This window comes from Sturnira hondurensis, unplaced genomic scaffold, assembly GCF_014824575.4.
Source record: "Sturnira hondurensis isolate 20B ecotype Veracruz unplaced genomic scaffold, ASM1482457v3 Scaffold0002840, whole genome shotgun sequence".
Taxonomy (NCBI): domain Eukaryota; kingdom Metazoa; phylum Chordata; class Mammalia; order Chiroptera; family Phyllostomidae; genus Sturnira; species Sturnira hondurensis.
This window is the reverse complement of record NW_028075471.1, coordinates 23,692,117-23,707,993: the sequence shown is the minus strand read 5'-3', so window position 1 is coordinate 23,707,993 and position 15,877 is coordinate 23,692,117. Positions and strand designations below refer to the sequence as shown.

Here is a 15,877-nt window from a genome sequence, read left to right as displayed (position 1 = left end):
TAGCACAGCCCCCAGAGTGACCCTTGAGTGACCCTCGAGTGGAAAGGAACCTGTGTCCTCACCCCACTCACACACGGGAACCTCCAGACCTTCGGCAGTGGCGAGGCCACTGGGACGGGGGCGGCGATAGTGGGGGTGGGTGGGTGGGGTCAGGGTAGATTTGGGGGCTTCCTACTTTCTGCCCAATTTTACACTTTTTGAACCTGAAACTGCTCTAAAAATAAAGTTTATTGATGAACATTAAAAAGTCAGAAAAGCACATCTACAGTAGGTCAGATATGATCAATAGCGAACACTAACATTGTTAGCCAAGAATACACTGAAATTCTTATAAGGTACGTATGAGTAAAGAACAATGAGTAGTATACATCTAATTGTTTAATACTCAACATACAATCAACATGTTCTGATCCCACGTGTAAACCGTATAAAAGAGAACCTTGCTTTTTGTTTGTACAAATGTTGCATCCTCACGCAAACATTTGCAGTGTTAAAAAGTACCATGTCTAGAGGCTGTGCAGCTGCTGCTTGTTTCAAAACAAAAGGAAGTTATTGCTGCCTGTTAAGCCACTGAGTTACACCGTCACCTCTAACCCAAGGGGTCTCTCCATTTCCAAGAGGTGGTATTATACAGAAAGGTTACTTTGTAGCCAAGTTAGAGCAACAGGTTTCCTTTTTAAAAAAGAAAAAAAGCAAGTACGTGTAGAAATGTGTCTGCCAGGTGCCAGGGTGCGGATTCTCAGTACTTCTGCCGGTAGCCTTGCATTCATAAATGGCTCGTTTTCATCCCAGGTATAACTTATGAAAGGGTGTAAAAACTGCTTCATAAAGCAAGAATTCTCGTTTGTTTTAGAAGCCATCCAACTGCTTAGGGAATCCTCTTGACGTCTGCTGTTTGGTGAGTTGCCACGTCCTTTCACCCTAAAGGGGGCCTGGCTGCCAGAGGGAGGCCAACAGGGGTGGCACGCGTGGCAGGAAGCTCTCTGTCTTTATTTCACACAAGTCCATTGTTTAACAGAGAAAGTGGGAGGAAGGAATCTGTTCTCGAGCTCCTGCCTTGTCATCGACCGGCTGCACCCTTTCCTCTCCGATGCTTGGGCAGTTCTCCCGGGATCTGCCACTGTCCAGGTCCCTGGCACTCAGGAAGGACGCTGAGGTCTTCATGGCTCAGTGTACTCTCCATCCTGAGGCCCCTGTGTGAACAGAATTTGCCTGCAAACCCACACACCTGTGGTGGGTCCCCAGGTGCTGGTTCTCAGCCTTGGCCGCACCTCGGAAGGACTCTGGGAGCTCAAAAAAGTGCAAAATCTGGGATTTGCACCCAGACATCGGTACCGAAGTGTTCTGAGGCATAGCTTGCCTCAGGATTGTGCAAATCTGCTGGTGACTTCACTGTGCATTGGGCTGAGAACCGCCCACCGTGGGCGGTCCTGCGCAGAACGGTGAGACCATCGGCAGCCTCCGCTGGCATGGGAGTGGCCAAACCCATAGGGCCTTGCAGGTTCTCTAGTCCATGTTGCTTGATGCATAGCCATTGCGAACAGACAAGTAAAACCATCTGCACCAACTGCATGTCGATCGTAAAAATACCAATAACGTAATTTGCAACTGCTTTTTGTACACCTCCTGGGTCATAGTAGCAGAGGGGTGGAGGGTGGTACGCAGGTGGATCCCTTAGTGATAACAGACACTAATTCTCTTCCAATAACAGCCCCCCAAAGACTCAACAGAACCCGCTTCACACCCAGACTAAGCGAAATGTGCTGTTCCACCACCCCCTTTTAGAAATAAAAAAATACAATTCTATTTTCATCAGGATAACTCCCTAAACTTAGGTCTGCAATGACATTGAGAGAGAGAGAGAGAGAGAGAGAGAGAGAAGAGACTTTGCTCCTGCTTCAGTGAAACCCTTCTGAAAACAAAGATTTCGGTTTCAAATTTTGATTCTCTTGCAGCCTCTCTTAAGTATACTATTTCCTCTTGTAAAAGAAAAGGACTTCTAAAAGATACCTTACAAAATTTAGTGCTACAGAAAAGGATAATATTCCTCCCCAAAGTTACAAAAATAGATTTACAGAACACACCCTGTCTGATTAGTACAACGGTGCATGCCCCGTGTGCAGCTCCGGGAGGGAGGCAGGTTTCCGGCCAGTTACAGCCCCAGGGGAGAAATGACCACTACGTGACCATGTGCTTCTGCAAAGAACGAATGCCGAGTGGACATTCAGGCCACTTTCTTCAGCTGTTCCTCTGAGTGAGCAGCTCATTTGCTGTCAGAGGGGACTGCACGTCTAACTGGCTTCTTAGAAATGCTCTCAGCCCAAGGGCTGAGCAAGGCTCAGATAAGAGAAGTGCGGGTGACCGGGAATTGGAGACTGTTGGCTTAGCAGAGACTGCAAATTGTCCCACCCATTGCCTCTGGGGATTTTTACTGAATGCAGCCTGTTTTATTCTGTCCTGACTTGGGGGCATAGGGCAGACACTCGGCCTTGAATGGCCAAGGGTAACCTTGGAGGTGAGAGTTTTAACTGCTTGCCATTCGACTCCCATGGGGAGCCCCTGAGATTTTGGTTAAATCTGTCTGAGGGGACCCCAGCCCTCTTCCATTTAAACTCACCAGGTGACTCCAGTGGGCAGTGAGGTGGGGACCTTGGGTCACCATGACCTGTGAGCCTTGTATGATGCTTGTGCTGCCTGAGGCCCGTGGCCAGTGAGTCCTGTGTGGCTGCCGTTAGCCGAGGGCTGAGTCATAGCACAGAGCTTTCCTTCACCTCATGGTCCCCAGAAGAGCCTGGGGGAACTTGGGAGAGTCCCTGGGCCTGGGCTGCCCCTGAGATACCTTGCTTGAACTTCGAGGTGTGGGCCTCAGGGAGTCTCAGGGCAGCCAAGCTGGAGGATCGGCGCCCCATGGGCTTGCTGGTGCAGCCTGTGGTTCCCTTCTGTCTGCAGCGCAGGGGTCTGGCATGACACCCCAAATGAGGAACTTTCAACAGGTACCTACGCTGTGAAGATTCATCTCCATTTTACCTCGTGAGGCAACAGGAGTATTTTTCATGGGGCATGGTCATAGGGCCGCCTTAAGGATTATCTGAGAGAGAGTCCACGAGGACAGCAGCCGTCGCCTGTGCTGTCAGCGTCCAGCTCCTCCAGCCCCGACTCCATGTCCCGAGGCAGGAGCTGAGGCTGGGCGGTGGGTGCGGCTGCAGGGACCGACCGAGGGCGAATCCGAGGACCAGTAGCTGTCAGCATGGGTGCAGGACAGAGGGTGAGCTTTGAAACCTGGCCCATCGGGACCAAGGGATGCAAACACTGCCACCTGGGACCCCCCTCCTGAACAGCCACAGGGGTCCTCTCCCTGCAGCCGCTACCCGCCNCCCCCCCCCCCCCCCCCCCCCCCCCCCCCCCCCGCCAAGGAGCTCTGCTCGCTCAGGCTTGGAAGCATCGACAAGCACCCTGTACCTCCCTGAACAGATGGGGTGAGAGACGCAACCTTGAGAATTTGGCAACTAGATTTCACGCAGGAAAACCAAAATCCAAAGGAGAAGCAGCTTGAATGGTTTTTGCTGTTTTATTATGTTATAGTAATAGTAAACTGTTTAAAATTACAAAAATACTAGGATTTAACTGCTACAATATGACTGGGGACAGGCACCCTCCCTTGCCAATCACCTGTGTTTTGGCAAATAAAAGTGACAGTGGAATGTGAATCATTGTTCCCCAGAGCCGAATAAACATCTGACTAAAAGACTGACTTTCTGTAGTGAACTAAGAAGAAGTGATTTAATGACAATGGCATCAAACTGCAGATTCTCAGAGATATTGTCTAACATCCTCAGAGATGTCACTGAGCATTTTAAAATCCCTGGTGGGGACGCCACATCCCCAAGGGGGACCTGGGGACCCAGGCCCGCAGATATCCCAGGATAAAGGGGCAGCCTGGGGACCGGACTCAGCCGCTGCAGTTCCCACTGCTGCCACCGGGAGCGCACTTTCTGCCTCCTCCTGCCTGAGACCCCGGCCCCTTTCAGCCCCACTCAGAGTTGTTGACAAACCCGGGTCTCCCTAGGAGCAGCCTGCCTGCCTGCCTGCCCTCTGCTGTCCCAGGTCTCTGCTGCGGTCCATCTAGCACTTGTCACATTTCTCTATGCCCAGTATTTGTGAGTCTGTTTGCTTTGCTCTACGGTCAGTGCCTGGGAATCAGGGATGCTGTTTTATTTATTTGTGTGCCTTCAGTACCTTTGCTGGGCTGGCTGGTGCAGGTGAGGACACGGTGGAAGGGGCTTGACTAGCGTGTGTATTTCCACTGAGACACGATACGGGGTGGAGGAACACACCCACGGGCCAGAAAGGCCTCGGCAGTGTTTCTTCCTGGGTGGACAGGCGGGAGGGGGTTGGTGAAGCGTGTGCAGAACGCCACCATTGCTATGTCAGGTTGCAGGGACACGCAAATCGGAAAACGGTAGCGTCCTCCACCCACTGGGTCCTCCACCTCCAATGATAGAGATATCTTTTTTTAAGAAGAAAAAAAAATATTTCTTTTCTTCTAATATGCTCGTAGATGCTGCAAAGGCAGTGTCTTCAATTTCAAACTCAAATGTCTCATTTGCCACTTCAATTCCACCCTCTGCATAATGTGACCTTTACTCAAACATGTAAAGTGTGCCCAGCATGTCTGGAAGTAGTTGCCTCATCCTTTTATTGACACAGGACAATGGGTGGGAGAGGGGAGACTTTGGGGACAGCTTATCGAGGAAGAATAAAGTACCTTTTGAGCAACAACAACAAAAAACCTTTTGAAGTGAAATAGAAAATTATCTTCTATGAGTAGCCTAAACTAATTTTTGGGGGGGAGGGAAAGGTTAAATGAGTTTTAAGCACAGCTTCATCTCTGCAGCCCGTGGATTACGCACTCACCCCCGGCCCTCAAAGGACTTGATGGACTTCCTGAGACTCAGATCTGGGGGGACGGGCTCTTGTCTGAGCTTCTGCATCTCAGTTAAAGGCTGCCATTCTGAGGCAGCCGCCTGGGCTGTCCTTGATCCTTCGCCGTACCGTTACGTCTGGTGGGTGGGGAAACCAGACTGGGTTTCCAAACCAGTGGAATGCAAAAATAAACAAGGGAATCTTGATGCTTCCAGGTAGGAAACACTGGCCAACCAGCAGAGAGTAAGTACCGCGGAGACGTTGGTATAAAAGTCAGTCTGACGAGGAATTCTAACCCTTCTCGTCCCTCCTGGCCCAGAAAGGGGTCCCAGAGGCTTATCTCTGCACCTGCCAGGATGGGACACCATGACCATCAGGCCCATTCGGGTCACGGAGGCCTTCTCGTCTGAGCTGCCTGGCAGCGGAAGAGTCTGGAAGCAGTGCCAGCACATCCATTGAGTGTCAGCTGGAAAACTGGTCCTTGCTTCTCGGTCCCGGTTGGGCCCCGTGCACTCAGGGCAGCAAGCGTGACATTGGGACAAGCTTCCTCCTCATTGGAAATGCCGGTTCAGAACCAACAATGACAACCAAACCCTGAAAGGTCCCCAAGCAATAACACTCCGTAGTTTTTTCCCCCCTCAAATATACCTCATTGTAAAGCGAACTTCAGTCCGATGGCACCATTCTTTCCTGGACACCTTGCACCAGAGCCTCCCAGCTTGAAGACACAGGGATGTCCCTGTGGCTTCCCAAAGTGCCTTGGAGTAGGGGCACTCTCCAGTTGAAAGATGAGTTGATCAGAGCAGATATGGCTAAACCAGTGCAGAGGTCCAGGACTCATGTGGTCACGCAGTGGGGAGGGGTGTGGTGGTGCCACTGGTCCTGGGGGCTGAGGAGTCTGGGGTTGTTACTGTTGTTGCTCCATCCACGGTCATGCTCCTATAAATTCACTGCTCGGGGCACCGGCCCTCAGATAGTCTGCATTTTCAGCTGTTGGCCCCTTAAAGATGCCATTGGACTTGGCTTCCTTGGGGAAGAAGTCCTGCTGGTAGTCAGGGTTGTCCAGGCTAATTTGGTGGCTGCCTTTCTGCACCCAGAGAGTGGGGCCGTCGGGGACACCGTTGACGGTGGGAGGAGGGGCAGCGTTGAGATACTCGGGGTTGCCCACGGCGTTGCTGTGGGGGTTCTGGTAGTGAGGGTCTCGGCCTGGAGCCAGGTTTAGGGGCTGATTGTGGTAGACAGGGTTCTGGACGGAGCCCGCTGGTCTTTTGGGAACCACCTGGTTTATGTATTCTGAAATGAAAGGACATCAGAGAGCGTCAGCACAGTGTCCTGCAGGCAGACCCTCACGGCTTGTTCTGAAGCCTGAGAACGTGACGGGGGGGTAGGGGACCTGGGGAGGTGACTGTGCTGCTCTCGCTGCAAAGCAAGTCCTGTCCTCATCTGTACCTCTCAAAGCAGTGGGGGCACTTATCTTTTTCCCACTCCCAGTTCTAAGAGGATGGCCTGCCTTGGGGGGTGGATGTGTGCAGGCAGATGGGGGGTGTATCTGGGAAAAAGCATAGAGCAGACAAATCCATGGTTCGCAGGCAAGAATGGATGGAGGAGAGAAAACGGAGATCAAATCTACCCCCCCCACACATGCACACCTGCACACACTCATGCCTATGCACACACAGCCACACACAATGCTCACATACTCACATACTCACACATCCTCTCACACACGTACATCTGAGTGGTTTGCTTCAAAGTTTAGAGAACCAGCAGGCTCATTCTAAAACCAGAGCTCCAACCCAGCACCTGGACACGCCGTGTGCTCACCACCCACGCCCCACGTGCTGGGCTCAGTTGGCTCTGTCGTGTGCTGTTTATCTGCCTCTCCCTCCCTGCTCTGTGTCTGTGTCTGAGAATGTGCCACCGTCTCCACCTCACAGTCAGCCTGGAGGAAGCCACCGGCCAGGACACTAGGGCTGGAGGCCGCCGAGCATGACCGACTCCGGGGCAAGCCACTGACCTGGCGCTGGGAGGAATGTGCCGTTGATGGTGTCCTCGGTCAAGGCGCCGGTGGGGTCGGAGCTGTACCGCTGCAAGAAGCCGTCTTCCTTCAGGGGACAGCTCTGCTAGGGGGTGGGAGGCAGGGTCACGTTAGTCAGGACCCCTGAGAGAGTGGCATATGAGGTCACCTGAGGCCCAGTCACAGTGCAGGCTCTGACTCAGTAGGTCGGGGGCGGGGCCTGAGGTTGCGCATCTCTAACACTGACCACTGGGCGAGGCCCCCATCAGGGACGCCCCGTGGGCCGTCTGCAAGGGCCTCTAGCCGGTGCTCTTCAATACGGCAGCCACGGCCACACGTGTGAGGAACTGGACATGCATTACATTTAATTGTAATTAATGAATATGTAGGGGCAAGCAGCTACATGTGGCCTGTAGTGTCCACGCAGGTCGGGGAGCATCTAGATGGAGGCTCCCTGGCTTCCAGCACTGGCATCAGCTGAAGGGCATCGTGCTTCGCCGTCTGGGGCAGGGGCCCTGCAGCTGGATTTGTCACCGACTGCCAGGTGAGGCCGGGGCTGCTGGTCCGGGAGCCACATTCTGCATTGCTTTGCAGTGAAGTAAGGCCTCACTGTGGACCGTGGGGCGGCGGTCAAGGAGCCATGCAGGGAAGAAACAACACAGAGAGGAAGCTCAGGGTTCTCTGGGGGAGTCTGGGCATTCTCTTTTCTCTTTTTTTTTATCCTTACCTGAGGACATTTTTTTTTTCATTGCTTTTAGAAAGGGAGGATGGGAGAGAGAGAAACATTGATGCAAGAGAGAAATACTGATCGATTGCCTGCCATATGATAGAGACCGTGGATTGAACCCACAACCTAGGTAAGTGCCGGGACTGGGAATTGAACCCACAACCCCTCGGCCATGGGATGACATTTCGAGCAAGTGCGCCGCACTGGCCAGGCCATCTGGGCCTTGTTCTGTGTGTAACAGAGCCGTGCTGCAGCGATGCCAGCGAGTTCTGATTGCCTGGGTTCCATACGTACCCCGTTCCTGTCGACACAAGCCGCAGTGGAGTTGTTGCTGGTGGCACTCTGAAATGGGAGCGAAGGGGTTCATTGGACACTGCACGTCTCGCCCACTTCGCTGAGTGCGCCAGGAGCATCTCACGAAGTGGAGACATGTAAAGGCACTTAATTCCGTCTGGACCCATTAGCTTTAGGGTAACCAGGCTTAGTTCCAATCCAGTCCTACCCCTTGGGGACCCTGGAAGGCTCCGACCCAGCCGTGGCGATACAGCGGAAAAGTTGCCGCACTCGTCCCGAGTCTGGCTGTGCCATTTGGTGAGAATGCACTTCGTGGTCTCGGGGTGAGTTCCACTAGACGGGGATCATTTTCCCGGAAACCCTGTGAGAAACAGTGAAGCTTCTTACCAGGGAGCTCAGGAGAGGCACCCGGGAGGTGGAGGGGCTGTGGAAGAAGGCCTGCTGGGGGATGAGGTACTCGTCGGCGTCCACGATGTCCTCCATGTCCTCTTCGTCCATCAGGGCGCGGTAGAAGTTGGAGTCGGTAGGGCTGGGCAGGTGCATTCTCTCATCCCCCTGTGGCAGAGGTTTGAGACCAGTCAGGCCTGGAGGGCTGTCACTGGCTTTCTGGCTGGGGGTGGGGGTGGGGGACAGGGGTCTCTCCCGGCAGGCGCCTGCAGGTTTGCCACATCAGTCGTCACCGTAAAATGCCCCCTGCTCTTCCTCCCTCCCCTGACCTGGAAGTAAACATTAAAAATTCCTCAATGTGCAAAAGCCCCGGAATAAAGTGCGAACAGCTCAGGAGGAAAAGGAAGGGTGGGAGGCAACAGTGTGCACTGAGTGTGGATTAGGCTCTTAGTTGCTATGCTATTGGGATTTATACTGATATACAGGGTGGGTGGAAGTAGGTGTGCAGTTGTGAACAGTCCTTGAGGTGCTGAGCTGTGGGTTTTGCTCGAATATTTCACTGCATCTTAAACAGCGCCCATGAGCTTGGTCTGGCTAGCCTGACACGAGGGGGCACGGTGACATGTGGCGCTCATGACATGGACTCTCCCCGATGCGCGAGCAGACAGAGATCGGGTACCTGGATGACAAGGTAGCGCTGGGGGTCCCGGGCCATCTTGGAGAATTCATGGATCAGCTCCCGGAACTTCGGGCGGCTGTCTGCATCTATCATCCAGCCTGGAGAGGGGGTGAGGGGAAAACAGTGCAATGAGAAGCCTGAGAGTATGGTGACGATGGCGTTGCTGAAAGCAAGCCTTTGTGATGAGGCCTTCTTAGACGAATGTGTGCCGAGGAACCTGAGCTTGGCGAAGGACCCTCCAGCCTGAGCCAAGGAGCACTGACCTGTCTAAAGCCCCTCACGCCAGGACAGGTGTGGGTCTGAGGGGCACTCTCCCCCCTGCTTTCTCTGCCCTTGCTCTTCTGAGATCCGGCGCTCCGGTGCCATCCCCTCCAGTGACCCGGTGGCCTCATTATGCTCATTGCTTCTTGTGACCTGCTCTGAGGGTCTGGTCTCTGGCCCCAAGCCATCCCAACAGGTAGCCTCATCTACGGTCACTCGGAAAGCTTGCAAGTTTGAAACTGGATTCCGTTTAGGGAAATTTAGGGACTTTCTTTAAGAACCTCGGGACTTGGGATTTCCCCTCCCTGGTGCCGTCCTTGGAGCATGTACCCAGGAGTCACGAGTGACAGGGTGGGGAGTGGCGGGTGTTCAGGGCCCTCCCTAGGGGGACACTCTCGGTTAGCACACTGCCACCCAGGCCTGCATTAACAAGCTGGAGGAGCAGCTGTGAGCTGGAAATTCTCCTGCCTCTCGGGGTTTCATCTTTATTTCCTCTCAGTGGGATGTCAGGCTATTTTAGGCCGGACTGTGGGGTGACCTCACGCAAGTCACAACCCCCTTGGAATCCCAGCTTCCTCAGCCCCCGAGCAAGGAAGTTAAAATAGGAGACCTGTAGTTCAAAGATCGCAGAGGCATTAACATTTACACTGACTTTGCTCCTTGGGCTGTCCCTGTGGTCCCTTCTTGTGTAAACGCTCAGCACACATGTCCTGTCACCTCCAGGGCCCCCTGGACAGAGGCTTCTGGGGCAGTGTCAACTAAGCCACACACTCTGACCTGGATTAAGATGTTTACTTGCCTCACGTAAATCCGCCATTTGGAAGATTCAGATCACAGCAGAAATGTTGATTCTATTGGCCTCATGTGGTTACTCATTATTAGGCATTTAAAAACATTCCGTCTCTCTGGTAACGAAATGTGGCCTGGCTTTTCCTGGGAGCAACTCAGACTCGAGTATTTCAGTGTCAGGGCTTACGGAGGGCTTTGACTTTGTTTATTTGCTTCCAACCATGGGCAAATGCCAGGTCATAGCACTCAGTGAGTCAGGCTAGGCTTCCTGAGAAATGATTGAGGGGAGAGTGGCAGATGTCTCTGGACTTGAGCACTTGCCATAAAGAATGTGACAGCAGCCCAGGCTGGTGTGGCTCAGTGGATTGAGTGCAGGCCTGCAAACCAAAGGGTCATAGGTTTGATTCCCAGTTAGGGCACAAGCCTGGATTGTGGGCCAGGACCCTAGTAGGGGTGCTTGAGAGGCAACCACACACTGATGTTTTTCTCTCTCTCTTTTCTCTCCCTTCCTCTCTTTCTGAGAATAAATAAATAAAATCTTTAAAAAAGAGAGAAGAATGTGACGGCATTTTGCGGGGTTAGCATCTTAAGTCTCCACTGTTGGCTAAGGGCAGCAATGTCTTTCCAGGCGCAGTGAGCCTGGCTGAGGGCCAGTTATGCGAGGGCGGCGGCCACAGCGGTCACTCACACTTGACCATGATCATGTAGACATCGATGGTGCAGATGGGTGGCTGCGGGAGGCGCTCCCCTTTCTCCAGGACAGTTGAGATCTCACTCGCCGGGATCCCGTCGTAAGGTTTGGACCCAAAGGTCATCAGCTCCCAGACAGTGACCCCTGGGGGGATGAAGTTGCGGCTCTGTGAGTCTATAATCACAACCCCCTGTCCCAAGTCATCACGTGGGTGCCGCTCCTAAGGTTTAAAACACCTACATTCCTGTGGTCTTGGGCGGCTGGCGTGAGTACAGGGAGCCTCAGTTTACCTCTCTGTAAAGTGGGACGATGAGTGTGTATCTCCTAACATGGTTGTGAGGGTCAAATAAGTAACATGATGGAAATGTTCAGTCAATGCCAGGCACACAGCCGGTGGCCAATAAACTCTGGTATCAACAATGAAGACAACACAGCCACGGGAATGACATAAATGTTATTTACGCAGTGGGGGAGACTCCCCAGACAGCTGCCCTGAGCGGCTGGGAAGGGGAAATACGGGTATGACAAACAAGGGTAGCAACTGGGTGTTCAAACAAAAGAAAAATTAGAAACAAAAATTCCCCTATGTCTTTTTGGCAAGCACAGAACCCTATACAAAATCAAACATCATATTAAAAGACAAATCAAAGCAACATTAATTTTAGAGGGGGTGTTGTTTTTAACTGTGCCCCCGTCTGACTCACGGTCTCTCCACCCTGAGCCTCTGTGCCTGGAGTTCTGTGCTCTGGAAACAAACCAACGCCTGGGGAGCCTGACCCCACCTGGACATGACGGTGCCCGAGGTGCCACTAGAGACAACCGCAGTGGGACTGAGCCAGGCCCCAGACTCCACACGGAGGGATCAGACACAGGCTAGGCCTGGTCTCCAGTGGGCCCAACGGTCCCTTTCCTTTAGAGTTGGTTTCTAGGTACAGATGGTCACAATCTGCTCTGGAGTTCCAGAGGCCATTCCCAAACAAGTGACCTGAACTGACATACAGAATGCAGGGCTGGGGCAGGGAGAAAAGCGATGGGCCAGGGGCTAGGAAGGAGGTTCTTCGGTCCTTTGCTGCTACCCAGTCAAATAGGACTTGGTGCAAGAAAGGCGACCTCCTTCCCAGCCCGAGTGGGTCCATGAATTCCCATCTACACGGTCTGAGCGCTGTGTCTCCATGTGCACGTGGAGTCCCTGTGGAAAGGCACGGTTTCCAGGACGGGAACCAATGGGGAAGGGGCGTGCATGCACCCGGCTGTGGTTGTGAGTGGGACCGGGAGGTGGTATGAATGCTCTGTCTTCCACCTGCTCAGGGGGGCACACAGGTCCCCAATTTATTAAAACATTTTGCCTTGACCAGACACTAGAGAGTGAAGTAACAGGATATGCTCTTTCCACTCAAAACTCAGGCTCACGATCTAACAGTTCCAGTGTGCAGCGGGATTTCGATTGCTGATGACACGTTTTCCAGAAAAAGGAAACATGCACAACCACTGCCGTGATGCTGAATCTCTGATCCTGGCGGTGATCGTTCCAGGACATTCAGTTGCTGAACAGAAGAGTCTTCAGTTACTGGACAAATGTGGACCTAGTGTGAGCTGTGGGTGGGCAGAGGCGGGGTGCTGGGCGGGGAGCGGGACACGCACAGGGACGCAGCCCGAGAGGCTGGAAAGGCGAGACGCACCAGAGCATCGTGCACCAGGTCATTGATCCCGGCTGGGGGCTCAGATTCCATTGGGAACATACAGGGAGACCGAAGAAGGGTGTCATGTGGAGTAGGACAAGCCTGATGCGGGTAGAAATATATTCTGCCTGCTTGCGACTAGACGAGAGTGGGCAAAGCAGGAAGCAGGGAGACCCCTGGGGCTCCTGCTGTAGTCTGACTGAGGGGGGCTCTGGCTAGTGGGGTGTCAATGAAGAGGACCCAGGGCAGCGTCCAGGACTCAGGGAGAAGCCCTTCTTTCCACCTGTCTTGAGGGGGTAGACTCATCTAGAAAGTGACTGAAAATAATGAGGCATCAGAAGAGCTTAATTTCCTTATCTCGCCCACTGATCCCAATCCGCTCAGCTCTGGAGTCCCTGTGAAAATTCCCTTATTCTTTCCCACAGACCTCTGCCTTTGTAGTGCTGGCCTTCTCACCAAAGAGACAGACAAGACCCACGATGGTAAAAATACCCCTCCCTCTGGAGGTATGAGGAAGTTCACGATGCTGTGAAAAAACACGCTTGGTGGACGCTGCCCGGAATGATTTTGTTTTTGTGATGACGACTAGATTCCTCTGGGAAATTCCTTTCAATATTGTTCCCCCCAAATGCACATTTCTGTGGAGGTGGGGTGACTCCTCCTGTTCACCCCCATTGCTTCCGTAGCTGGGGACAGACGGACAAGTCACAAGTGAACATGACACTTTCAGCAGATGGCTGGGTGACTTGTGAGGCCGTGGTCTGGTCACAACGCTGAACGTGCCCAGCACAGCCGTTGGCGAAACGCTTTAGTGACACTTCCTTCAAAGGCGAGGCTCAGGAAACCCTCGTACAAGGGCAGGAGGGCAAGAGGGCGGAGGGGCACTGGAGAAGGGGAAAGTGCTGAGGACAGAGCTCAGGCTGTGCCGGGACGGTGGGTTCGCAGGGGGTGGGATTTGAAGGGGGAGTGAATGAAGTCTGGAAGCCACAAAGACCTCCTATTTCTGCAGTCTTCCAAAACATCTCCCTGGGGGCCCTTCGGTCAAGTGGTTCTCTCTGAGACACAGAGCTCAGAACCCTTCCCTCCATGACGTGCTGGCCCTTAAGTCCGTCAGCACCCAACCCCGTGTCTCCTTCCCCCATGAGGCCTTCTTTGCTGCCTCCCTCCTGTTCCCTTCAGATTCACGGCAAGAGGCGGAGTCCGGTTGGATTCCACAGATGCAGGCATTTCCCAAATCCGAGTTGTCTCTCTCCCCCCACTGTCCTCCCCCCACCCCCGACAAGCTCCCTGACATCCGGTGGTGTTTAGTGTGGCAGTTAGACTCAATTTCCTGTGTCATGTTTTCTTAGCGCAGTAGACACACAGCAGCTGTTCTGCTGCTGTTCGTCATTGTCTCCGAAGAAAACGCTGGGAAGGCAGAGCGTAAAACGCAGCTCAGCAAACAATACGAGCCAGCACGGCCCCAGGACAAGGTCACCGGCTTCAGGACCTGGACTCACCATAGCTCCAGACATCACTTTGGTGGGTATAGATTCGGTGTAAAATAGACTCCAAAGCCATCCACTTGATGGGCACCTTGGGGTTGTGAGAGACAACGTAAAAAGACAGCTATTAGCTTCCCTCTGCTGAAAAGCATTAAGTCACGCTGGGACAAAGGATGAGTGACAACGTGGGGAAGCCCGGTCACCCTGCCCCCATCCCCTGGTCAAGTGCTCTCCCAGCAGGAGAAGCGGTTGGGCTCTTGTGCTAGGGCCCCGAGCTGGCAGCCGAGGGCCCCTGGTCGGGGTGTGTCCTGCAGAGCTGAAGGTGCGTGTTGGCAGCTGGGGACCTGGTCCTGCCCATGGTCCAATCCGCCCCGTGTGTGGGGGTGCTTGCTGGGGCCCTGCAGGCCAGAGTGAAACCGAAGAGGGGTATGGCTGATCCAGAACATTCTGGAAAGCCTAATGGGAGAACTGTGTGCCTCCCTGCTCCGGGAGAGATCCCTGGAGAGCCCCAAAACCTGTGCAAGAGGAGGGAGCACGCTTCACCACGCCGGTACCCTTGGGGTGTCTGGGAACACCTCGGAGCTCTCCTCATTTCAGAGGTCTTCAAAGGCTGCGCTTTCCCCAGAGGTCTCCCTGAAGGGGGCGTTCTCCCGCAGGGGGCGGCTGAAACCTCACCTCTGCTACCCAGACATGGAGCTGAGCTCACGGCTACAGCTTCTGATTCCCTGGATGCATTGGAAATATCCTTACTCTCTCGCCCGGCAAATCCTCATCCCAAGCCGCCTGCCTGGCTTGCACAGACAGCAGACCCTGCCTAGACCCAGGTGTCGGTGGCAGTGGCTGTTGTGTCACCCAGAACGTCCTGAGGATGTCCCCCGTGTCAGCCAGTCAGTCAGCGGGTGGGAACACGCTGCTGGGTCCAAGCCGGGCCCTTACTTTGCCCCCCTCTGCGTGGTACTCTTTCTCCTCTGCGCCCAGCAGCTTGGCCAGCCCGAAGTCCGTGATCCTGACGTGCTGCGGCGTCTTCACCAGGACGTTCCTGGCCGCCAGGTCCCGGTGCACCAGGCGCCGGTCCTCCAGGTAGCTCATGCCCTGAAACACAGGGCCACGCGGTGAGCATCACAAACTGCCAACTCACTGACCCTTCCCCAGCCTGGTGACATCCAATTTTCAACCCCAGAGGGACCGAGCAGGGGAGGACAGTCACGGGGTGGGAGCTGCCCACTGGGCTGCCACCTGGCTGGCTGCCTGGCCCTGCGCTGAGTGAAGCCGGGCTGTGTGGCGGGTGGACAGAGGCTTCTCAGTGGTGTCCTGCAGGCTGGCTCCCAGCTCAGCTGCCCCTCCCAGTCTCACTGCCAATGCAGAAGATCTGTCCAGTTTTATTCTCTCTGTCTCTCATTTTAAATGGAAGCCACATGGCTACTGAATTGGCTTCTACAAGGCGCCATGCGCTTCGTCCTATCTGGCAGTCAGAATCCCTGCTGTAAGAGAAAGCGAGAAACACAGCCGAGAAGCCCCTAGTGCTGCGCCCAGCACACGGTGAATTCCTGGGCTGCCACCCCGAAATCGTCCTACTGAGCTGGCAGGTGGGGCCCTCCTGGCCTCCTCTCCTACTTGCTTGAAGCCCGCCTCCCTTCGTCCTACTGAGCTCCAGGCTGTCGACATGGCTGGCAGCCCTCCCCTCTGTGCAGGGCCAGGTGGCAGGAGGGACAAGCCGTGGGGGAGGGGTCCAGCCCTGCAGACCTCTCCCTCTCACCCACCCAGGCACCCCAGGACAGGGGACGTTTCCCCCTCCTTTAGGGCTGATACACACAAACTCTCCAGCACAGAGTAGGCGCCGCAGAAATGCTGCCCAAAGCGCACGAGAAGGCTGCATATGGGTTTAACCAGCTCCTTGTTACGCGCTCACTTGTCTGCGGCTGTGGCAGGGGCTTGTATGCTTTGTT

The 15,877-nt window shown here is 54.1% G+C and overlaps 1 protein-coding gene across 3 annotated transcripts in view; it reads right to left on the bottom strand.

Moving 5' to 3' along the window:
* Positions 1-3,549: 3,549 nt before the first annotated feature.
* The window catches only part of EGFR (epidermal growth factor receptor), a 140,786-nt gene continuing 128,458 nt past the window's right edge, over positions 3,550-15,877 (bottom strand). For 2 of the 3 annotated variants that reach the window (XM_037041114.1, XM_037041111.1), the window contains exons 21-28: positions 14,868-15,023; positions 13,947-14,022; positions 10,766-10,912; positions 9,028-9,125; positions 8,349-8,516; positions 7,962-8,009; positions 6,941-7,046; positions 3,550-6,216 (exon numbers count right to left, since the gene is read on the bottom strand). In XM_037041114.1, coding sequence (XP_036897009.1) covers positions 5,855-6,216; positions 6,941-7,046; positions 7,962-8,009; positions 8,349-8,516; positions 9,028-9,125; positions 10,766-10,912; positions 13,947-14,022; positions 14,868-15,023 — 1,161 coding nt within the window. In that variant the 3' untranslated portion in view covers positions 3,550-5,854. The remainder of the gene's footprint in view (positions 6,217-6,940; positions 7,047-7,961; positions 8,010-8,348; positions 8,517-9,027; positions 9,126-10,765; positions 10,913-13,946; positions 14,023-14,867; positions 15,024-15,877) is intronic. The other variant, XM_037041113.1, reaches the window with a different exon arrangement.